The 25157-nt window shown below is 43.9% G+C and overlaps 1 protein-coding gene across 3 annotated transcripts in view; it reads right to left on the reverse strand.

Moving 5' to 3' along the window:
- The window catches only part of KIF21B (kinesin family member 21B), a 357661-nt gene that overhangs the window by 200858 nt on the left and 131646 nt on the right, over positions 1 to 25157 (reverse strand). For all 3 annotated transcript variants that reach the window (XM_069238888.1, XM_069238887.1, XM_069238886.1), the window contains exons 4-7: positions 17299 to 17448; positions 4533 to 4667; positions 853 to 1020; positions 259 to 374 (exon numbers count right to left, since the gene is read on the reverse strand). In XM_069238888.1, the coding sequence (XP_069094989.1) occupies positions 259 to 374; positions 853 to 1020; positions 4533 to 4667; positions 17299 to 17448 (569 nt within the window). The remainder of the gene's footprint in view (positions 1 to 258; positions 375 to 852; positions 1021 to 4532; positions 4668 to 17298; positions 17449 to 25157) is intronic.

Below are 25157 nucleotides of genomic sequence, written 5' to 3' on the forward strand. Positions count from 1 at the left end.
TTTAAAATGTCACTAATAGATGTGTTTGTGTGTCTGTGTCCATATTTGTGTGTCTGTGGATGTGCATGTATTTTTGTGTGGAGGTAGGAGGATGCAGTACTCTATAAGTTGATTCTCTGCACATTCGTCTGTATTTAGGAAGACTCCCGGATGTTAGGAAAGCTTGGGGTTAAACAGTGCATGCTTTGAGAGCTGGTCAGCACCTGTGTGTCTGGCAGCAGTGTGTCCCCAGAGACTGGATTGAATATTTATATTTACCTGTTGCCACCTAGTGAATCTTGTAGAAGCCGGGTCAGCTTTGAGTCCCTGTATGGTACGTGTCCACCTTTTTTACTCTGGTCTCCCAAAGCACTGATGACATTTCCCAAAGCAAGCTAGAAATAAATACAAGAGAAATGTTGTTTATATCAGAGTCTGTGGATAGGTTTCATTATGCAAAAAAGGCAGAAGTATGTACAAAATGCCACTGAGGAATTTCTTTCACAATCCTAAAATTAGCAATATGCTTACTCCATAAGAAACTTTAAAAAGTGACTGGGAGAGGGAAGGATGCTCAGCTTCGAGATTCTTAAAACAGCATTGCAACTGCGACCATAGAAATGTGCTAGAACAAGCGTGTACCACTAATCATAAATCCTTAGAGACACCATTATTTTCAATGGGAAAAGCACAAGGAAACTAAGAGTACTACAACTATGTCTATCCCAAGTGCAGTTTTGAGTGCTGAACGACTCATTCACCCCTACAAAATGTTTGGAGCAATAATCTCTGCTCTGTTTTGGAAGTCACAAATTTCCAGGTGAGGTGGTGCATTGTAGAAGAATGACAGAAAGAAAGGTATAAACAGTGTACCAGTCCACAGTTGATTGAAATCCCTTCCTTGGCCCTGTCCCCCGTTGCACCCGTACGCTTTAGTCGCTCTGATCCAGCTAGGTCTACAAAATGGAACTTTGCTGACAGTGTTTCATATTCGCTGTTTGGCTGTGATGACTCTGGCAAGCCATTGACTTCTCCATTGACCTGGTGTGCAAAATGGAGAAAAAAAACAACGTAAAGCATTACACACAGCAGAGAAAGCAGTGGGAATAGACATTATAATGTGCAATATTGATAGACCCAGTGTGAAAATTAGGTGTTCCCTGTCGTTCACTGTATGTCCTGCCCACAATGTTTTGGTAAGGAGCATGGTTATTCTTTTTTAGCATGTTACATAATTCTAACATTATATAAAATCATTTGCCAGAGACCAACCAAGAGTATTTCAGCACCTTCTCTTGTACAACAGTGTTTGCACAACCATGAACAAGATCATTTGCACATCAACCAACAGCATTTGCAAAACAGTTCATGAGCAATTTCACATTAACCATTCGACCAAAAATATTTACGCAGTGTCATCCTAAAGCAGGGGTCTCCAACCTTTTCTGTATTAAGAGCTACTTAAATTCTATGAAAGTCATCCCGAGCTACTAATATTGTTGTTGTAATAGTGAATACACGAGACAAGACTACACTAAGTAGCCACAGTATATAAGATTATCCTCAGTGATCATCTCAATTCATCATTAGTAATGCAGAAAAGGCCTTGTCAGTGTGGAATGTCTCGACGTAGGTAATACACGTTAGCCCTGGCAACAAGGTAATTAAATTAGTAGTAGGTCTCACAACACCACATGATTTTTCAGTGAGATATCAGCTTTCAATATATTTTGTAAATTCAACCAATTTGCTACAAAATATCAACTTATGAGTTCCAAAAATACACAGGTCTTCATCTCCAATATATCCAATATATCCTTTTCAGTTTTGGTACACATTAATTCAGCCAAGCAAAAGCTCTAATTTAGTACGGTGGCTTGCACACAGGAGAGCTACTTATAGTTAGCTGGAGAGCTACCAGTAGCTCACGAGAAGCCTGTTCTAAAGTGTTAAGGCAGAGCAGAACTTGAACTAAAAACATTTATCAGATGGCGACCAAGAGCACATGAAAGATTTCAAGAAATAGCACTTGGTTTACATCACACAACAGCATGTGTCCAACATCAAAGAAATATTTTTTACAGAAAATCAACCGAGTACATATACCAAGAGTAAGGCAAGATAATTTGCCCAAGATCCACCAATACAAGGCCTGATTTACAAAGGTAAATTTAATTTAGTTTTCCAATTTTTCAATTCACAAAGGATTCTTACGAGTAGTACCTTTATGACTATGAACTCTCTGCACTCATGGCAGAGGCACTGCACATATCTTTTCTTGTGCGGAGTCACTGTCATGTGTGCAGAAACTCGACATCGTTAAGGTATTACTAATAAAATCCGTTTGTGTATAGGAACAGATCGTAAATTTACAGAAAAGTGTAAGTTGTCCATCGTGAATCGGGCCCAAGGTGTGCAGGGGCAGCAGCAGCACATCTCAAGGGGAGGGGCTGGCAGGAGGAGGGACAGGGACAGGGTGGATAACATTTTTTTTTTAATGTACCTTTTGCTGTTCTGCGGCATTGCTCCTCTTCCCTCACTGTGGTGCACCAACATTCACTGGGACACCAGCACAGGCTCCCCATCAATTCTGACACTGCTTTCATGCTAAACCTAGGTCTGATTGGTCTGAGTAGCTTGGACTGCCGCTCAGACACAACCCTGGGGTCTGTGCAGTTTCTCCAGTCCGGCTGTTCAACACAGCCAGGCTGGAGAAACCTAAGTGAGCATGTGTGTTTGTCCAGCTGAGACGGCTAGCCAAACACACATGCGCACTTAGGTGCACTTTCTCCTCCTCCCCCCTCCCACCTCCTGTGGCCGAGCCCACCCCGCCCTTCACCTGCCAGTGGCTGAGCCAGCAACTAAAAGATAAAACAATAATGAAATATTGTTTTATCTTTCAGCTCCTGGCTTACCCAAGGGGGTGACGTTACTTCGCCATCGTGAGGGAGCCACCCCAACGTGTACAACATCAGCAGAGTCTTATCATAACGTGAAGCAAAACTGCTTGCACGATGTGCACCACATATATTTGCACAGAATAAAGAAACTACATTTACAAGAGGAAACAAAAAATACCTCTGATTTCTCTACCTAAATGTACATAGAAACGGCATCTACCAAAGCATTTCTTCTAGATGAACTAAAAATGTTCCTATGCCCCGAATCCATTTACACAATATAACATTTACCAAAAACACTTGATATAAGTGTAAACAGAACTGACAATATTACACGAACCACTAGCTTTCAAGCAATATAAAAATCAACCAAAGTATATACACCATTTATTTTTCTTTGTTTTCCCGAGATTTTTTTTACTCGCACATCTATGCACAAATTGTAAACATCTTCAACATCATGAAGAGGCCAAGACCTCTAAGGTTATGAAGATCAAAACAGCATTGTGTGTAAAATATTAGAAGTTAAATGTCACCAAATATATATTTAGACTGACTCTCGCTTACACCATTTCAAATAAAGCATGTGCAAACAGAGAATCAACGTATGCACGTGAAGTCAAGGAAAATATGTATGCAGCACAACCAATAAGAGTTCATGTGAGATCAACGACAGTGTCTGCAGAACTTTAAGAAGGCACAAGTTCAGCAAAGAAGCTATGCAAAGCCTTTAAAGTACATGTGAACATTACCCAGGAGCGTGAGTGCAATTTCAGATAAGAGTGTTTGTGTGGCATATAACCAGATAATTGTTCTGATGTTTTCAAAAGCAAATGGCCGGAATCTTTCACACCCATCTGTGCAACATGCACATTCGCCGTTGGAGAAAACATTAACTATGAGTGATTGTGCAACATTAATAAAAGTATTTTTCAACCCGAAACATTTAAATAAATTCATACAAGTTTGATTTTTATTTCAGTGAGACAATGATAGGACTTCGCGTGGTTTAACGGTAAAATGGGTACCAGGCATTCACCAAAACTATAGGTATGATCTTCTAAAAAGAATATTTCCACACTGTAAACGATGAGTTCGCATGACAACAACTGAAACCTTTTACAAAATATCAACTAAAAATATTGACGAAATGACAACTAAATGTGTTTACACAGAGTCAAAGTTATATGCGTGACACCCTCCAAGGGCGTGCTCAAAGCCCCAGGCAAAAATGTAAATCAAAGTTGCAAAGATATTGTATAACATTAATCAAAGACATCTATACTCTACCAATCTACCAATCAAAAGTGGTTATTCAAAATCAATCCAAGGAACTGCTATGCAACACTACCCAAGAGAATGAAAACAGCATCAACGAAAAGCAGGCATACAATTACTACCAAACAATTTTGCTTAATATCAACCAACATAATAAGACTGGTTTGCTGTCATGGTATCAGTCAAGATCACTATTAAGTAGTGTGCCCGCGCGTAAACTGACAGCATTTGCATGTGAAGAGCGCAAGTAAAAGTGTGTTGGGCCTGTAACCCGGCATATGAGACAGCGTTCATCAGCAGAGTTAATGACAGTGTGTACATTGTCCTCTCTGATCCAGTACTCATCACGTCTCAAAAAGTAGAAGCTGAACTCACCATGGGTGCGCGCGAGCACAGCCTCATTTGGCACAAGTGTATGGTGAAGATGGCATGAGAACGGGAGCTCTGGACATTCATCTGGGTGCTGGCAGTGGTACGGGACAGAGCTCCCTGCTTGAGGCACTGGAACAGCTGAAATTAAAAAAAGAAAGATAACACTTGATACATACAGCTGGAAATGTCTCAGGATATACATTAAGAAAACCTCAACAACGTTACCCTGATGCAAACACTGCATTAGGGTGCACAGTCATTTCTGATAGGGTAAGTACATCGGCATCCTGCTCACAATGACAGAAATCATTCTCTCAGAGATGGGGCTTTAGATCAAACATGCATAGACAATTGCATGAAATTTGCATCTGTGCTCACATTTAGGACAGGCCCAAAACATTAAGTGTAAATAAGTGCTCTATACTTACATGGGAGTCCACGGGGGATTGGGAATGTAGGACCCCCACCCCCCCAGCCCCCAGATTTAGGTACACCCTGGTGTGCAGGCTCACAGTGTAGAGCAACACTACGGCCGCCATAGTGTTAAGCTGCCTGTATTAGTAGGGCCACGGCCCCTGTCAAAAACAGTGCGAGACCACCCCCTCCCCCCCCCCCCCCCCCAAAAAAAAAAAAAAAATCTGTGGACGCCCATGCTACCACACACAGTGCTGTTGAGGAACTGAAACAAGGAGAACGTGGAAGGGTTTCAGGTTGACAGGGGAGTGTGGGGTACGAATATGAAACAATTGGGAAGGGCAAAAAAAGTTCTGAGAATCAGCACGGGCAAGTTGTGCTTCTTTTAGGATTGGGAAGTAAAGTAAACAGAATGGGCTTCTAGAAGGGAAGGATGCGGTTTTTACCAGAATGAGAAAAAAATAAGAGTGATAGGGAAAGTGAGCAGATGGAAAGCAGGGCACAAAAGAGGAGCTGGGGGAGATATTTAGCAAAGAAAGGGCAGTGAAAGAAAAGTGGGAGTAATGCAGAATGGGGCGAGGTTGACCTCATAAGGGGAAGAGGCTGGAGAGAGAGGAAGAGGTAGTTGGAATAGAGAGTGAGAAACGGCGAGTTAAAGGAAGGCAGAATAGGAAAGAGCAGACAGGGAAGAAAACTAAACGAAAACAGGGGAGGGATGAAAGTCGTTCCAACAAATATTGATCAACGTGGTCGCCCTGATGGTTATGGTTAAAACATTTGAAATCTGCACATTTTCAATATTACTTCCTGTTAGACCTCACATCTTTGGCGTTGTATCCACCTAAACATATTGCCTTCAGTCCGCCAACGTTGTTGAATTCGTTTTTCTTGGCTTTAGGACTCTGTGCATATTACTACTTCTAACCAATATTAAAGAATATGTGATCTCTCTCTAAAAATTGGTAAAATTATCCTGCATCAGACTAGCACATTTAATATAGTGGTGAGTCCCTAGTATATGGTACTACATGCACCAAGGGCCTGAAAATTATATGCTGCTAGTGGGCCTGCAGGACTCATTATGCCACCCACAATCGAAGCACTATAAAACATGTCTCATGCCTGTTTTTGCAGCCTGTAGTGGATTTGTAAACTGCCATTTCAACCTGGCAAAGAAAGCTTTTGCAAGGCCTAAACCTTTGTTTTAATGTTTATAATTCACCCCAAGGGTAGGCACTAAAGGCTCAGAGGGCAGGGTGCACGGTATTTAAAAATGAGGACATGTGGGTTTAAGTTTTACATGTCCTGGTTGTGAAAAACGTCTAACGCCATTTTTCATTACTGTAAGACTTATCTCTCCCACTGGCTAATACTAGGTTACTTTATTACATGTAATACGTGCTACCTATGGATTACGAGCAGATAGAAATACACTGGTTAGAGTTGAATTGTAATTTTAAATCCTCTTTAATGGTGGAGACGGATTTTAAGTCAAATTTCTGAAAATGCTACTTTTAGAAAGATGGCATTATTTTTTGTCCTAACCATTTTGCTTTCTGTCAGTGTCTTGAGTCACATGACTGGAATGGCTCTGTTGTTGGAGCTTCTGTATTCCTCCCAAATACTGAAACAAAGGGGACTAGGTGTGGGCAGAATGGACCATACTCCCAGGGTGTCTGAAGGCAGATCTGTGCCTGGCCCAACTTACAATTGAAAGGGCCTGCACCCAGCACACACAAAGGGTCTTGACATCAGTCTTTTGTCACCACAGTCGGTTTGGACCCTTGACAGGGGAGAGGAAGAACTTTTCAGAAGCAGAGGTAGGACTGGATGTCCCTCACATACAGGAACCAGGTATAAATATTGGACCCCCCAAAGCACTCTTCACTACACTCCTTGTCCTGAGGAAGATTCAGAAGAGGGATTGCCCTGCTGTCCGAATGACCTGCTGCCACATGGACTACTATACTGCTGAAAGGACTCCTTGATGCCCTACTGTCTGAAGAAGGAGAACTGGACTTGCTCCTTAAACACAGGACCACTAGAGTGACTCCAAAGGTTAGTTCACTAGCCTCCTGTGTGAGCTATAGGGACATAACAAGCTCCTAAGGCCTTAAACTTGACTGCAGGCCTGTGCTAGAGTGTGTATACCCCACAAGTGATACCCTGCAGGTCCTGGACCCATAAAGTGGTGTAGGAAGCTTCCTCCTACAACAATCAAAATCTGGATCTTAGAAACTTTTTCACCTCTTGGCCAGTGTCCGTTGCTACCTCCTGTGTGACCAGTGCTGCTACTGCTGTCTCTTCACAGAGCCTGTCGGCTATGTGTTCGAGGCCTGCCTCCACCTGCAGGCACCTGCCAGTGCCTCATCCCTGGTGGCCTAGTGGCCATCTGTGTCTGTCTGTTTTCTGTCCTTCTTCTTTCTCCGCTTTTGTCTGCTCTTACTCCCGTTTTTTACTTCTGTCTCTCTTTTAGTTTTCCTCACCTGTTTTGTGCTCTCTTCCCCGGTGCTGCTGCCCCCATGGCCCACCGACCCCCCCCCCACCCTAATAGCGCTTCCCGCCCTCCCGCCTCCCAACTGATCAATTCCCCCCTTCTTAAGGGTGGCTGCTGAACAGTGAGGGGCGACTTCACTGACCTTTTGGCCAATGTCCGTCGCTTCCTCCTGCGTGGCCACTGCTGCCTCTTCACAGAGTTTGCCAGCTCTGTGTTTGAGGCCCAGCCTCACCTGTAGGCACCCGCCTGTGCCTCATCCCTGTTGGCTTAGTGGTCATCTGTGTCTGTCTGTTTTCTGTCTTTCCTCTTTTGTCTGTTTTTACTCCGATTTACTCCTGTTTTTTTCTTCTGTCTCTCTCCGTTTTGCGCTCTTCCCTACCCGCCACTTCTCCCCCCTCGGGACCTCCCCCCCACCCTCGTAGCGCTTCCTGCCATCCCGCCTCCCAGTTGACCAACCCATCACCCTCGCTCCCCTTCTTAAGGGTGGCTGCTGTGCAATTAGGGACAACTCCACTGACCTTTTGTCCAGTGTCCGTCGCTCCCTCCTGCATGTCAACTGCTGCTGCTGCTGTCTCTTAACAGAGCCTGCCGGCTCTGTGTTTGAGGCCCACCTCCACCCACAGGCACCCACCTGCACCTCATCCCTGGTGGCCTAGTGGCAATCTGTGTCTGTCTGTTTTCTGTCTTCCCTCTTTCTCCTCTTTTGTCTGTTTTTACTCTTGTTTACTTCAGTTTTTTTACTTCTGTCTCTCTTTTACTTTTCAACAACCTCCCCCGCCCTGCTCTCATACTCTCATAGCACTTCCCACCTCCTGCCCTCTGACCTCTGACCTCTGACCTCTGAGCTGACCAATCTACCCCCCTCCTCCCCTTTTTAAGGATGGAGGCTGCGCGGCCATGTGCAGCGGGCGCACCAAAAGCAAGCCAGTCTGTGCCCATCCGTGCCTTGGCTGCACCCAGCGCCACAGACCCTGGATCTTGCACCATCCACCGATACATTGCCGGGACCCTCCACGCACTGAACCCTGGACATCAGAGCACCTGCCACCCTGCATCCCCAAAGGACACCCACGGACCTTTCTCCTGTCGCCACTGCCACCTCACTCTCTCCGTACACCAAACACCAGACCTCACAGCACCAGAATCACCACTAGACCACCTCAAGTGCATTCTCTTCAATGTCCACTCCCTGCACAAACACACCCTGGAGATTTGGGACCTGATAGACACCACCTGACCAGACACCGCTTTCCTCACCAAGTCATGGACTAACACATCATCCGGACCAGACATCGCCATCGCAATCCCCAGCGACTACAAGTTGCTCCGCAAAGACCTTCCACCCATACCAGGAGGTGGCATAGACATTGCCCATAAGACCACTCTTCAACTGAGGATCAACACAACGGAATTCACCTCCTCATGGAGCACCTCCACTTCCAAGTGCACACCACCCGAAGACCACCACTCGTGGCACCATCATCTACAGACCTCCTGGACCATGACCAGCATTCAGCGACACCATCATCAACATCATAGCCCCCCCATGCACTCACCTCTAGTAACCACTGCCTGAGAACCCCTCTACAGCCAAGAAGAACATCAGGGACTGGATGGAAGCAGTCACCACCTAGATGAGGGAGAGCTGCCTTAAGCTGAACTCGAAGAAAACCAAGATCCTCATCATGGGACCTTCCTCCTCAGCCTGGGAACATTCCTGGTGGCCCTCAACACTAGGCAGGCCCCCTACCACCACAGACCATGCACGACTCCTACAGAAGATCTTCAGATGGATACCAATCGACCGCTGAAAAATCGTGACACACGCACTAATCACAAGCATACTTGACCACAGCAATGCCCTCTAATCTGGAACCTCCAAGAAGAACCTGAGCAAGCTGCAACAAATTCAGAATGCCGCTGCCAGATTCGTCCTAAACAAACCCCATTGAGAGCACATCACAGGACACCTGAAAAACCTCCACTGGCTCACCATCAAGAAGAAGATCAACTTCAAACTCCTCATGCACACCTATAGAGCCTTCTGCGACAGCGGACCCAGCTACCTCAACCACTGCATCACCTGGTACTCCCCTTCCAGACCTCTCTGCTCATCCCAACAGTCACTCGCCAACGTACCCAGCATAAAGTCCTCATCTGGAGGAAGATCTTTCACATACCTGGCAGCAAAAGGTTGGAACACCATAGCTCTCCATCTCAGACAGTCACCATTGCTGCCTCAGTTCAGGAAGGACCTCAAGACCTGGCTCTTCAACTGATCTCTGAGGACACACCCCTCAGCACCTTGAGACTCTATGGGTGAGTAGTGCCCTTTAAAATATCTGATTTTGATTTTATGATTTATTTTTTACCAAAAACTGCTCTCAGAACTGACAGGATATTGGGAACTACCTGCAAGTCAATCCGCCAAAGGTGAATTGCCAGTGGGATTGACTTCTCCATAGCTCCCACTACTTTCTTCTCCAAAACAGCATATCTTCTTCAGCAACACCACCTGGCGGCTGTATCTGGCCTTGTGGAGCCCTCTTCGGCTGCAGCCTGCAGCATCGTACCACTGGGTGAAACAGAGCTCCAGAAAAAAAGTCTACGTTGAAATAGCTCTTCGCTGCGCTCAACAACTACCAGCACCCCACTGAAGATGACAACCTCTTCAGCCTGAAAATCCAGCTTTCCCACCCAGGGCTTTTCCCACTATCATTGATGGCTTCACCAGGACATCAGCCACTGACTACGTATCAATGACAAAAACCTCCTCTCTATTGCAGTTGGCCTTAACTTTTGACTTTGCCCCGGTCTCGTGTGACCAATACCAGCAGTTGGTGCTTTGATCTTTTAGGCCATAGATTTCACCAAAAATTTTAAAAATTCATAACTCCAGTACTACTGATTGGATCTTATTTGTCTTGTTGTAATTTTATTTATTAAAATTTACTTTATTTTTCTAAATAGATTTTCTAAATTGAAAATTGAGATTCTTCTTGTGTTTTGTTTTCACTTTATTACTGTTTATATGTTGCATAAATGCTTTACAGATTGTTTCTAAGTTAAGACTGACTGCTTTTGTGCCAAGTTACCAAAAGTTAATTTAGTGACTTTTGTGGTTCAGCCTGAAAAGAATTGTGGTTATTGTCTGAGTGGAGCTTCCACCCCCCCTCAACCAATAAGCCATGTGCTTACACTTCCTCAATGTAAATTAATTTACACGTACACGTAATTTATACATAAGTACGACATATGCACTTGACCTTGACCACATACATCATTTGTATGTATCTTGTAATGAATACACAATTCCACCACAGATCAGCCTGATAGTCAACATTAAGTTACTCCTAACAGCAGTGTCACTTGAATGCGCTGATGACTCAAAAGAAACACAAAGGCAAGGTGAGTTATGACGGTACGATATACAAGTGACCCCTCGAAGAGAAACTTCTGTGGTGATTGTATCTGAGAAATAAAATTTGCCTAAAAGTGAGAAAAGCTTAAGTTATTAGTGTGAATTTAAAAGAGAGGGCAGACGTTAATAAGCCTCTATCCAAACACTAAGTAGGCACCATCTCTAGAAGTTTCGGTTCAGTAAGGGGAACATTGTTTTCTGCTTGAAACAACTACCTGTCTTCCAGATAATTTTCCAGTTTTAGGATTCAATGCTATGGCTGCCACAACTCAATCTAGTACAGTTTTGGAAAGAGAGATATGTAAAAAGGTACCCCAGATACGAGATCTTACAGTGCATTTGTCATGTTGACACCTCCTTGACCTGTGAATGGATCGACTACATTTTATGGAAACATTACTACCTGAAGCTATCAATGAAACTGCCTTCAGAATGGAAGGCACTGTTAAATTGATCACATTAGAAGATATGCTTATTAATACAATTTGTGATTTTTAAGAGCTAAATAGTCACATGCCTTGAATGCATCTTGGCATCCATCCTGAGTGAGTTATCTTGCAATCTTTCTGCATCCTTAACCTCATAAGCAACCAGTGGGGATCTGTTTAGGACCAGTTCTCTTGCACAAATAAGGTAAGGGATACATAGTATGGCGGTGGCACCACACCACTGTAAACAGAATGAGTAGCTAAGCAGAGGATGAGAGGCAACTCTATGCATGAGAACAGCAAATAGGGTCGACTTTCTGTACAGAGGGCCAGTGTTAAAAATTGGATTACTGGTTGGGGGTGAGGTGGGTGAAACCATACTTAAGGATTAGCCACAGTTTCGGTCAGGGGGAAATCACAAACAAATTAGAAATTAACCTGTGCTTAACCCTCTGGAAGCTTGGCACAAAATCAGTCAATCTCAACTTAGAGGCAATGTGCAAAGTATGTATGCAGCACTTCAAAAACTAACAAGGTGAAAATGCAACACAAGAAAAATTCCACACCAATTCAGAAAAACAGAATAAAATGTAATACAGTATTTGAGACCAAATGACAAAACTTCAATCAATAGAACTAAAGATATTCAATTTCAAAGTTTTAGGTAAAAACAGTGCTGAGAAGCACAAAGTGCCAACTGTGGTTATCTCGTTGTGTCGGAGCGGAGAGAGTCACAAGTTCAGGCTGACCGTAATGGAGCACAGGCGGGATTTAGGGACCAGGTTAGGCCTTCTGAACAAATTACCTTAAATCCTGGTTAGGGACCCTTGCGATATCCCTCGCTGAGGATGCGTCATACCATGGCATTTCCAACGAGCTGGGAGGCTTGGTTACAAAGTCCAGCATCGTCATTGAGAATGCTGTCAATGAGGGGCTTGCACTGCAAAGTCCCACATTGAAGATGCCTTGCGCGTTCTGAGGAAGCTGCTGTGCTGCGCCATGGTGTCTTGTGCCGTCATTGAAGATGCCATCAATGAGGGACTTACAATGCGATGGGATGAATCGAGGATGCATTACAAAGCGGCAGTTCTAAAGAGACTGCAGGCTGCGATGCGAAGTCCTGCATTGGGGGTGAGTCACGCAGTTCCAAAGCAGAGTTGCAAGGAGATGCATTGCTCTGTGTCGGTTGTGAAAACAGGACCACAGCTAAGTTGGCAGAGCATCTTTAGGACCACTTTCAAGGGTCTAAAACTGGGGTGGCAGCACTTGGGGAGTAGGACTCACAGCAGGTAAAGGCCAGGTGCTGGGTTCAAGGTGGTTGGAGCCTTTTCTGCCCCTGAAGCTCTTATCAAGAGGATAGCCAACTAGCCCTTGGAGTCATGCTAGAGGTCCTGGACCCAAGATGCAGGTCCAGTCCTTTACCGAGGCAACTGGGCAGCAGGCAGCAGGGCAACAGAGTGGCTTCTTGCCCAGTAGCACAGCAGTCCTTCTGAGAATTCCACAGGTCCAGAGGTGTACTGAAGTGTTGGATCTGAGTGCCCATTATTTATATCTGGTGCCCACTTTCAAGTAGGAGAGGGTTCTGGGTGTCTTCACCCCAAAGGTGTTTAGATTTTCCTGCCCCCTTTTTCTAGCCCCAGCTTGTTTGGGGGTCACAATATATTAGTGTCAAACCCTTTGTGAGTGTGCTCAGCATCGCCTTTGTGATGTGCAAGTGTGGCAGGTGACAATTCTTCCACCTCATCAAGTCAGAGATGGTCCACTTGCCAACTTCTATGATCCTTTGCCTCACTGTCTGTGAGCAATAAGCAAAGAGTAACCAAGAAAACAGACAACAGATGCCAAACGGTTAGGACAAGAAAATGCCAACTTTATATAAGAAGCATTTTCAGAATTGTGGTTTAAAATCTGACTTTGCCATCTTTAGACACCAAACTCGATATTCTTACCTGCTCCCAATTGAAAGTTAGCACTTATTAAATGTACTAAGTTAACCCAATGTTATCTTATGGGTGATGCAGTCCTTGCAGTAGTGAAAAACGCATTTGAAGAGTTTTTCACTACCACAAAATGCAAAACAAAAAAGTATATGTACAATTTTTTAAATACACTGCATCTGTGCCCTCTGGGCTGTAGAGGGTCTACCATAATATGTATATGTATTTAAAAGAAAGGCTTAGACCTGGCAAAAAGTTTGTTTTGCCAGTTTGAAATGGATGTTTAAACTTTACACATAGGCTGCAATGGCAGGCCTGAGACATGTTTAAAGGGCCTACTTTGGTAGGTGATCCAATCAGTGCTGGTGGTACACTGGTAGCAGTTAATTTACAGGCCCTGGGTACAAGTAGTACCCTTTCAATACAGACAAGTCAATTAAATATACCACTTGGGTGTAAGCCAGTGTTACCAAGTTTAAAGGAGAGAGCACAAGCGCTTTAGCACTGATTAACAGTCATAAAGTATACAGCGTCCAAAAGCCAGCAAAAATTAAGCCAGCAAAACAGGAGGCTGGAAGGCAAAACATTGGCGGAGGACCAATAGCTGGTTATAATGGAGTCCTAGGAGATGTGCAGATGGGCTGTGCCCATGTTTGGATGTGCTCAATCAACAGGAATTATTGCCTGATACAATATTAGGCTGTGTTAGGTGATGTCATGACTAGGGGTGTGCGGGGAGCTCAGCTCCGCTGGCGAAGCTAATGGAGTTTTTCGAACTGCGGAGCTATCCAAAAAACTCTGCTACTCCCGCCAGCGGAGCCGAGCTCACCCGGTGCGTATTGCAGCCCAGTATGAGCTGCACAGCGCAAGCGCAGACAGTCTGCACTTGAGCTGTGCAGCCCATAACTGGGCTGCAGCACACACTGGAGCAGAGGAGAGAGGCAGCTGTTGGAGAGGACTCATCACCGCTGTCAGACAAGGAGGAGAGGAGGCTCCCTGGAAGACCAAGGTAAGTCCCCATCTCTTTTTTTGTTTTGTCGTTGTTTGTGCACACTGGTGCACAAACAAGGACTGGAACTGCAGCTTTTGCTGCCTATGGCCCTGGCCTGAATTCAGGCCAGGGTCGTAGGCAGCTGTGCTTAATTTGTAAATAAAAACGTGCCGGTGCCCAAAGACCTTCTCTTAAACATGCGGCTGCTGCATTTAAATGTGGGAACACAGAATACTGAGGAGGTGTAATCCTGAAGCCATCTCAGGCCTCTTCATTCCATATAAATCCACTCCCTGCCCCTTCAGCTCACTCTAGCAGTTTTCTACTTTCTCCCTTTGTGACGCTTTTTCGTTTTTCCCTTCCTCCATCTTTCCCATATGTATCTTTTGCTCGCAGACAATGCCTGAGGCAGAAGAATAAACCTGGCCCTCAAAAATAAGTGCTGGTGCTCAGCACCTGAAACAACAAGCACAAATTAAGCACTGGTAGGCTGCGAAAGAAAGCTGCCATTACAGTGTCTTTTGCACCAGCAGTTTTTACTGCCTATGGCCCTCCTGAATGCATGCATCTCGGAAGCACTAAGCAGGGTCGGCCAGGCTGTCCAGGCCCAACCCTGCTTAGCGCTTCCGAGATGGGTGCAATAAGAAGTACTCCGCAGGGCACGGAACTCTGGCTTTGCGGAATTCCACAGAGTTTGTTTTCAACTCCACTGAATTCCGCAAAGCCGAACTTTGTTGTCTCCACCCAGGCCTAGTCATGTCATGTTACATACAGCAGAAAGTGTCACAAGAACATTGCTTGTTCATACGATTATATTCTTTTTGCAAACACTTAACATCAAAGGTACAGATAGCAATTGCTGATGTTCAGCAGTCATATTATGAAAAGTTGGATACATGGCTTCCTGGTCCTCTGTGGAGTGCTCTCACATGCACAATGTACAATAAATTAAAGCCCGAGGGGATAAGAAGCAAGCAAGCAGGTGTTTGTTGATGTATTCATGACATTTATACAGAACTACACACCAAGAACAGCTTTAGAACACCTGGGCCAGTATCGTGCATGCAGAACCAGGGATGTTTTAAGAAAACACCCTAATCACAAAGTGAAAAAAGTATATTCGTATAAAGAATCTGAAGACGTGGTATTTAGATATTTTTGAATGTTACCAAGCTGTGCCTCTTACTCTTGGTATTCTGCTAGTGGCATGCCCATGTTCTTGTTTTTGATGACATAAGATGGATTGTTTGTTTCAGGCAGTCATTGTGAGGAGCATCTTAGACCAGGGCAGTAGAGGTGAAGTATTTAGGGTTAAACCTACCTCTTTATACATTAAGATTCAAAACTCTTACAATACGATTTTTCGATTGATTGTAAGATACAATAGAAAAGGAACACCCAGATTGCCCTTACTAGATTACTAGTGGACCCCTGGATCCACTGCTAAGAATATTGATGATTGGCATCATTGACTCTTGGCATGTAGGATGTTTGTAGTAGGCTGACCTTTCCTTCTGCTTTGATGTGAGCGTCCACTCTATGGACCTCTTTAGTCCATCTCTGTCCACCTCAGTCAGGGCTTCATCAGCCCTAGACAAGAAACGTGGTTGTGCTTCCTTAGACCAAAAAAAAGAAGATGCTTCACCCCTTGAAAATGGCACCTCCGATTTACTCATTTGCAAACTACACAATACAATGTTCACACAAAGAAACAATATCAAGTTCAACTCCATATCAAAAACATGTTACAAACTCCAAAAAAGCTTTAACACATACTTTCCTCCTCAAAACCTCAAGTCGTTGCTTCCCATCGTCACAGGTAGGATGTCCATCTACATCCCTGGCCTACTCTTGCTGAGCTACTGAACACCCTCAAACTCCCTAACAGGACTTGCCGAACGTCACCCAGAGTAACACTAAGAGCATTCCAACACTGCTTCTAACTACCGAGCCTACAGGCCTGGTATGTGGTGAGATGCGTCTTGCTGCACAGATGTAATCACTTGGGCTCGGGCTTTACTAAGTTGCCACTCGTCAGATCGGTATTTGGCTTTACCATGCAGTGAACACCTTTTGTTAATGTAGGGAGTGTCTATATTTGCTTTTCTTCGTAACGGAAACCCTGTTTAAATTGTTTCAGACAAATCTTGAACACTGAGGAACATGGCTACCTGAGAGGACAAAATCACCACATTCCTCCAAGGCACTGCTCAATATGTTAAAAATATATATTTTAAAAACTGCAGGGACCCAAGTTGCAGAATATCAAGGTTACCAAGATTTGATTCAACGTCATACCTCTTTCTTCCAGCCCTGTACCATTCCTGTGTCATTCCTGTATCTTTATGTCTCTCTCTTTTTCTTTATTTTTTTGTTTATTCCTGCTTCCTCCCTTTGCATTGTCTTCCTATCGTTCTCTTCCATCTTCTTTGCCCCTTTTCTGCCTTGTTGTCTCTTATCTAAGTACTGTATGATGATGAAATATAATTCCTGGTCCCCAAAAATGAGTATCAGTGCCAGCCATGTGCAATCACTTACACAAATTAGCACTGCCCGTAGGAAGAGATGCTTCAAGGCAGTGCTTGAAATAGAAAAATAGAAGTGCAGGTACTCTGTGTCAGGGTACCTGCTTGCTTCTGAGAAGTACCGGTACTTTCCATTTAAAAGTATTACGTTTATCTTGAGAAGTACAGGTACCCTCCCTCTTAAAATAAAAAAGTGCTGATACTCAGTACCGGACAGCGCCGGCCCATTTAAAGCACTGCTTCAAGGTGAACCAGCTTGATGACCTCCGCTGTAGACTTGAGAAGAGCAGATATTCTGACTTGTCTAGTGCTCTGCCAAGATTCCGGAACTATTGCACTTTTGCACAAGATGGTGCCTGATCCACCACCTGTACGTACATTATTCAAAATTAAGGTGTATGATTCTCTTTAAGGATTCAATGATAAGCAGACCTGCTTAGCTCCTATAGGTTCCCATGTTTGTGTGTATTTACTCGCTGCAAGGTGCTCCCAGCCCATTGGGTATGAAGTTCACTCTGAGAATAAGTAAGCAAGGCATCAATACATGCTTCCCCACCTCGTCTTCTGAGCCGATGAGGCGTGCAGTGACACCACTGGTGTAAATACCGCCGTTGGCATCCTCGTGAATTTTGATGTTGGACTTTCGATGTCGGGACTCGGCATCCCTAGTGCCATCAAACAGGTCCAGGATCTCCTCATTGTAGAGCTGTTGTGAAGGAAGTTGAAAAAGGAAGTTGAAATTAGTGAGCAATAATTTTATGATAAAATGTGATCAAATGTGTTTTTTGCAGTGCTAGCAATCACAGTCAACCTTGCAGTTTTTGGAGGGAACAGGAGAGAAGAAGGAAGCAACAGGTGGGAAAAAAAAGATATAGGACGAAAGGTGGACGGAACAGGAGAGAAGAAGAAAGGAAAAGAAGGCGAAAGGAACAGGAGAGGAGAAGGAAGAAAGCAGGCAAAGGGGAGAGGGTGGATGGTAAGGAGGGGAACGGGAACAGAACGATACGAAAAAACGTGTCATGAAGTAAGGGGGGAGAAGGAAAGGGATCGAAAAAGGAAGGAAGGACAGAAGGAAGCAACCGGGGAAGGAAGAGAGGGGGGGAGGGAAGGATTAAACAGGGATGGACAGAAGTGATGAATAAAGGAAGGGAAAGAAGAGTAAGGGAAATGATAAGGAAGAAAGGGAGGAATGGAGGAAATGACAGGAGAGAGAAATGATGAACTAAAGGGATGTAAACAAGACAGAAAAGGAAGGCAGGGAAGGAAGGGACAGGGAGAGAGAGAGGAAGAGATAGACGGAAAAAGCAATAGATGGAAGAAAGGAAGCATGTAAGAAAGAACACAAAAACATACTAGAAAGAAAAGAGTGGAAGATGTGTAAGGAGGATGTAAAGAAATGAAGAGGAACAACTGGATAGTGCATTCATAAAGCAGATTCTCAAAAGAAAATAGAGAAAGGACCAACACGAAGAAGGAACTGGAAAAGGCAACAAGTGGCACATATAAGGAGGGAAGAGAGGTGGAAAGTAAAATTATAAGGACAATGAGATAAAGGAGGAGAAAGCAGCATAAACGGATGGCATTTTTAGATTATTAGAAGTTACACGTAGCAAAGGAAGTCACGTTAAATAATTGTGAGCACGGTTTTTTAACCTAGTACAACGTAGGTTCACATTGAGAAAAAAAAGACTTAGCCAGAGTCCGCCCCACATTTTCACGCGTTACATCTCCACAGGTAGAAATAGTTACGCACATGAGTGCTCAAAAGAGTCTGCAGTCTTCACAGATCCTGAAATTCTTTGAGAATTACTAAAATTACAACAAAGCTAGGAATTTGCTGCCAACGAAAGGATAAGCCTGTAGCACTACACTTTCAAGCTTTAAAGGACTGTCGTGAATCCGCCCCATCGTTTTTATGGTTGGTGAAATGGACTTTTTGACTGGATTCTGCCATAAAACTTTTCATAGAAACTGATCTTGGGGTTTCTATCCACGAAAAATCATTCTCAGTGAAAACCAAAATTATAATAGGGGAACCAAGATATTGATATTCATATATATCATAATAAACGGTGCTGGAATCACAGACTTCCAAGGTGATCAGTGGAGAGGAGAGTGGACTGCAAGGCGGTCAGTGGCGGATCTGCTCTGTCAGTGAGATACCACCAAAGTCCAGTCCTATCATGGCACATATATTAGCTTGGGCATGGATAGGGCATGCCCTGACCAGAACATGCCTAGCTGTAGGTTATCTCCCTTTGAGAGTGTAAGAGGAATGCAGGTAGGAGTCTGTTCTTGTCAATGGCCTCCCTGGCAAGGGGCGGAATGCAAAACTGATGTTTTCAAAATGTGTCAAATCCTACTCTCATTGACAGTTGTACGACTCTAGTTGTTGCCCCCCTCTTTTATTGTGAGTTTATATGGCTCTTGTGGATGGGTCAAGCTTTTAATAAATACGAGAAAGAAAGAAAGAAAGAAAGAAAGAAAGAAAGAAAGAAAGAAAGGAAGGAAGGAAGGAAGGAAGGAAGGAAGGAAGGAAGGAAGGAAGGAAGGAAGGAAGGAAGGAAGGAAGGAAGGAAGGAAGGAAGGAAGGAAGGAAGGGAGGGAGGGAAAAACAAGAAAAAATGCAGTATGTTTCCCTCTGGAGGATTAGCCCTGACTTTTTTTGTAATAGTTGATGTACACATGCCACTTGGGTGCCTCATTAAAGCCTAAAAACAAAACATTAGAGTGAAGCGATGTTCCTACACCACGGACCAGACAACAACAGACTTTAAGGCCGTAGAGTACTGTAGTGAACGAGAAGCACTACTAAACTACTTGAATACCGTCAATACTGATGAAAGCACAAAACCATAGGCTCACGGCGTACAATATGTGCTTAGAAATCAACAATTTGAAAAGAGCATCAATAGGCCAGATAGTAATGAAGACAAATATTTTCAAATCAGATGCCAACGCGTTATATTAGTTACAGCTGATGAAATCTCATTGCCTCCAATGAGGTTGACAATGTTTTAGAATGCAAAAAATAGACATTGCTTAGTAAATCCATTTTGAAAGTATTTGGGTTTGACCTTCTCCTTTTTAGGTCGAGCCGCAAGTGATTTGACGTGTTGTAATCTATCTGCGGGCTTTTAACCACGCCCACCGCACGCGCATCACTATCACTCGTTCATGGTCTTGACTTTCAAAAATCCTTTGTTATCACTGGTAAATGCTTTACGTTTGCCCCTCCGTGGGACAGTTTTGTTACCACCTTGGCCATCGACCTGTTACATGGGTAATAGCAAGTTTGCCGATACATTTCACCTCAAGCGACCTTCTTTTTCCTTTTGAGTCTCTCCTTCGTGCTCACACTCCTGGCGGCCTTGTCACTTTGAATCGGCTTGCTTATGTCAATTGTTTTACTTTTCATTTTCAATTTATGTGGCAAGAAAAGTCCAGTTAGGAATTTACAACGCTAATAGCTCTAACTCGAGGAAATGCGAGATGCATTGCACTGCAAATGCTTGTTATTTTCTACTTCTATTTCCTGCTTTAGGTTTTCTGTATCCGAGGCGAAGAGAAGCTTCTGTTTAGTTTCACAGTTTTTATTTGCCTCGCACAATAACATTGGCCGTTGTGATGAAATATCAGCCAGTTGACACCCTGACAACAAAGAAAAGATATGAATGTAAAGTGGGGAGAGAAAGCTTTAAATGTGAATGTTAATTTTATCATCGTGTTTCTATATCAGGGCTCAAACCCGACGGGCATGGACCGCAACCACGAGAAATGATGTTTAGCAGAATGGAAATGCGCAGTAATTTTCATGACTGAGGCCGAGGTTAGACATTGGATGATCTTGGTGTCTGAAAGACATCATTAATTAGCAAGCAATAAAACTCTGGAATTGTAATCTCCGAGTAATTAACGTGATATTTATGTAATAACTCAAGCCAGGCAGCAACGCATCTGACAGCAAGTGTATCTGCTCGATGCAGTGCACTTGAGTCTTAGCAAAGGACGTTAGACGGGGATGGAAATCACAGCAATTCATTTACAAGGTACGCAGCTCCTATTCCTGCAAAGAATTCGCCGAAAAGGGAATACTATGCTGATACTGCCATCCGACCGTTACATAACTTTTTCCTTTCATATTCCTCTTTTGAAATGGTACGCATTATACGCATTAGACAGCATGAACTTGCAAACCCATACATTCACTGGCGTACATGAACGTCAGTTTACCACACTGTCATGGGTGCAGAGGTGACATCACTTGCCATTTCACCTTTACATTTACTCACACACGCGTGCTTACACTTACACACACATTTACACATCCGCACACGCACTCTCACTAAAACACACTCTCCCCTGAAAGCACGCACACCAGGGGTGGCTCCTCCACAACTGTGGAGCAGCGTTGCGACACTGTCCTAGAGCCAGCACCAGAAAAATAAAACAATAAGTCATTGTCGTTTTATTTTTCTGCTGCTGGCTCAGCCAGCATGTGAAGGGAGGGGTGGCGCTGGGCCATGGCAGGGAAAGGGGGGAGTGGAGTGCACTAAGTGCGCCTATGTGTTTGGACGGAAGTCTTAGGCCGACCAAACACACATGCGCACTTAGGTTTCTCCAACCCGGCTGTGTTGCACAGCCAGGCTGGAAAAACTGCTCAGACCCCAGTGCACTGTCTGAGCAACAGACCATGCCGCTTGGACCAATCCTGATGCTGGTCTCATGCTAAGTACAGCATGAGAGCAGCGCCAGGATTGCTAGGGACCCTGTGCTAGTGTCCCAGTGAATGCTGGGTCACCAGTAAAGGAGAGGAGCAAGGTGGCAGGAGGCGGCAGAGGGAACGGTAAGTGTTTTTTTTTACTATTTGTTTCCCCCCTCCCCACCCTTGCCCATTACATTTTTTTTAATAGTAACTTTTACTGATTTTTTTTGTTTTTTGGGCAGCACCGAAAACAAAAATCAAATAAGAAATAGTTGAAACACACCGAAAACAAAATATGTGTACAGGAGCACAGACCCTTAAGGTAGTAAGGTAGTTCAGAGGGTAGAGGGCCTGCTGCATAGACTTTCCAAGAGCTAATAGGTAATACAGTTGGTTAGCACCTTAAAATAGATCTCGAATTTTGAACAGCCAACTATCTTGGTTCCTATATAACTCATAGTAGTGCTGATCTGAGAGGCAGTTCATGTCACAGGTGCCCACTGATAAATGGAAGAAGAGACGAAAATCTCACAATTTCCCTAGAAATTTCACCACCATAATTTGCCTGTGAAATATTTTGAGAGCCTTTGACATAAACTATGCACCGTGTTTGCCTGCACAGTATACAAGACACTCTATACTTCCCCAAATGATAAGTCACCAAAAATTGTAGTATCAAAATCAAATCTCAGCCTTTTTGTTATATGTGTGAACTTCAAGATGCCTCAAGGGAAAATCAGTGGATCAGGATTGAAAATTAAATACATTACTACTTGCATTCCCTGATAAATTTTATAGACCTTTGTAGTGTCTGGGAGGCCAGCTTAAAAATTACAAAAATTGCCAAATATCATATACCTTTGTTAAAAACTCTATTTAGCCTACAGGGTTTGCTTCAGACATTTGCAAATCATTCTTAATAATAGTAAACTCAGAAACAGGGATTATTAGATAATAAAATTAGACCAAACAGTGAAGAGTACTTGGACAAAATACATCATCCAGAAATGAGTACATTCTATATAACATTTAAGTTTCACACGACTACTTGAAAGGTACTACAAGGTAATTGCTATGCTCTGGAGATTTGTATAGTGCACTATTCCCTGGGAGGGTATCCTGGCGCTGAATTGGAACTCATTCCAGAATCTATGAAATGATTAATTTTGTGGTTGTGATATCCCAACAATGAAACTGTGATGAGATCATTATTTTTTTGTACTGACTATATAACAGAGTATCAGCGTGCCATAACTGGATTTGTCTTTTCTTGAAATACAATAGAATAAGGTTGTGTATTTCTGCTCTTTCGTTCTGTTATTGGTCTACTGATACAGTCTGATGTGGTCATGTTTATTTATAGTGCCTTTATGTCTTGAACATAATTATGTAAGTTATGCAATAAATGTAATCTAAATTTATAGCACTATTTGTAATATCACTCAGCTCCGTATATTTGCAAAAAGAGAATAACTTTTAATATTTGGCTTGGGGAAGCACATTGTATGCTTATTCGAGTCAGCAGTCTCGGCAAACTGTGCCACGGCGTATCTCTAAGTCGGAGCATGTTGCCTAAGCGTACTGAGCCAGCCCCCATTTGGAATACAAGGACTCCATCCACTGGGACACCGGTAATATTGGGACCCCGGGGAAGTGAAATGTAGGTAAAGAGGCAGGAGTGTCTCTTTGGCAAAGTAAGTGATTTATCCACATACTGACCACCAGAGGAGTTTATTTTAATGGCAATTATATTCTGAAATCTTCAGAGTGTGACTATAAATACCCCACCCTCCTGGTGGATCCATGATACCGGAGCCAGTAAACTACTATGTATGTTATGCATGAACCTTGTGTGTTACTCTAGGTGTGCTTTACATGTTATGTGTTAAGTATGTCTTGTTCTGTTCATAGACATCGCAGTATGCAATCATGATAACTTATCTGCAACCATCACTTGATCGTTAAGAAAGAATCACAAGTGTTCCACATGTTATGGGTGTCGTTTGCTGAGTCTTGGCACCTCACCTGCAAGTAGATTAACCTAATTTTGGCCCAGCATAGTCCTGGGGCACGTTAGTTGTGTCTCTTTTGTCTTCACAGGTAATGCTCTGAAGTCAACACAGGAGATAGGTGTAGTATTCTCTATCCTTAGCATGCAAAGTAAGTGCTTGTACATTTAATCTCTCTTTAAGGGGTGGTACCAGGGAGTCATCCTTGATCCTGCTGAGAAGCCTAGGGGTAGGCTTTGAAACATGTAGACCAGTGAGGCAGATACCTAATATACCCTACTTCCACATGCCCACCCCGTTTTTAATCATACAGCCACTAGAATATCCATTAAAGTATTTAAACCGCTAGGAGGCAGGTATTTTTAACCACTGAAAGACCCCCCCCCCCACATATTGACAAAATACTCCAAAATGAAAGTGCTCCCGTGTATCACGCAGGTTGTAGCACGCCCTGTTCCGCAGCGGAACGGGAGGAACCTAATGATGAAGCATGCCACCAAGGGGTAACTCTGGTGGGTGAAGGATTTCAAAGAAAAAAATATTTTTTTCTTTGTGGAGACCACTCCTGCTGGGTCTTTTGTGAAGTTAGGGAGATAAAACAACAACTTCCTTCTGGCAAATGAAAGAATTCCACACCTTTGGTGAAATGATGCTTGTTTGTTAGGGATTTCAGAACGGCAGCACAAATCCTAGCCCATCTCCATCTAGCCACCGGCCACAGCACAGGGTGATTGCCTCACAGAATCAAGACTGTTGCTGTATACTGTAACTATTAAGGAACGAAGAAGTATTAGGGAAGTCTGATGGATGTACCACACCTCTTACCTGCCTACCGCTATTGGTCGAAGCCATCCCTTGGAGACAACGATGGAATCCTCCTGGGACCCTGGGGAGGGCCCTACTGTTCCACAACACTTCACATTGTTGAAATTATTCTGAGCAATGCTGCATGTCTCCCTGAATGAGTCTTCCGCCTGCAACCCTTCAATAGTGCAGCAGTCTAGCGGGAACACAAGTTAGGACTCTCTGAAGTTCACTCTTTTTACAGGTCCTCCTCCTCGTCTGGAGCGTTAACATATGCGGGAGAAATTGGAAGCACATGTCAGGTAAGAGGGCCCTTTCCTTTTTCACAAGACGACTTCTAAAAAGTCGCTCCTGAGTCACCAAACCAGAGAACCTGGAGCTCACTCTCCCAGTAGCACCAGAACAGCTGGGAATCATTTCCAGCACAGCCTGAGCAAAGAGGAAAACCGTAACCGCAGCCTCTGCAAACAATTACTGCTCGTGGACCTGTCCTCATCTGGGGGGCATCAAAGTGTCGAGCCCATGCAGCGACCAGACAGCGCGGGCAGTGTTTAGGGGGAGATCCCTTCCCCAGAGGATATGTAGAGTGTACAATCTGACAATATGTGAAGCAACTACTGAACGAGCTTGTGTGCGGCATATTGTGCGGTATGTACGTGCTGTGCCACTGAACGGAGCTGGCACTGCCGCTCCCCAGGCTGTGGGTTTCTATTCTTCATGAGGGCAGCGTGCACTACCATTTCTACTGTAACTGGTTTGTGTATGAAGGAAGCCTGCCTGTTTGCCACACATGCTGCACGTGCTACTTGTATGTGACCAAAGCCCTGAGTGTTCTTTACTGTGCGCAGGTATTTGAGGTGGAAGATTTTAAGTTTGAAAAAGTGAAATGTAATTAAG

The sequence above is a fragment of the Pleurodeles waltl genome, chromosome 6 (genome assembly GCF_031143425.1).
Source record: "Pleurodeles waltl isolate 20211129_DDA chromosome 6, aPleWal1.hap1.20221129, whole genome shotgun sequence".
NCBI classification, from domain to species: Eukaryota; Metazoa; Chordata; class Amphibia; order Caudata; family Salamandridae; genus Pleurodeles; species Pleurodeles waltl.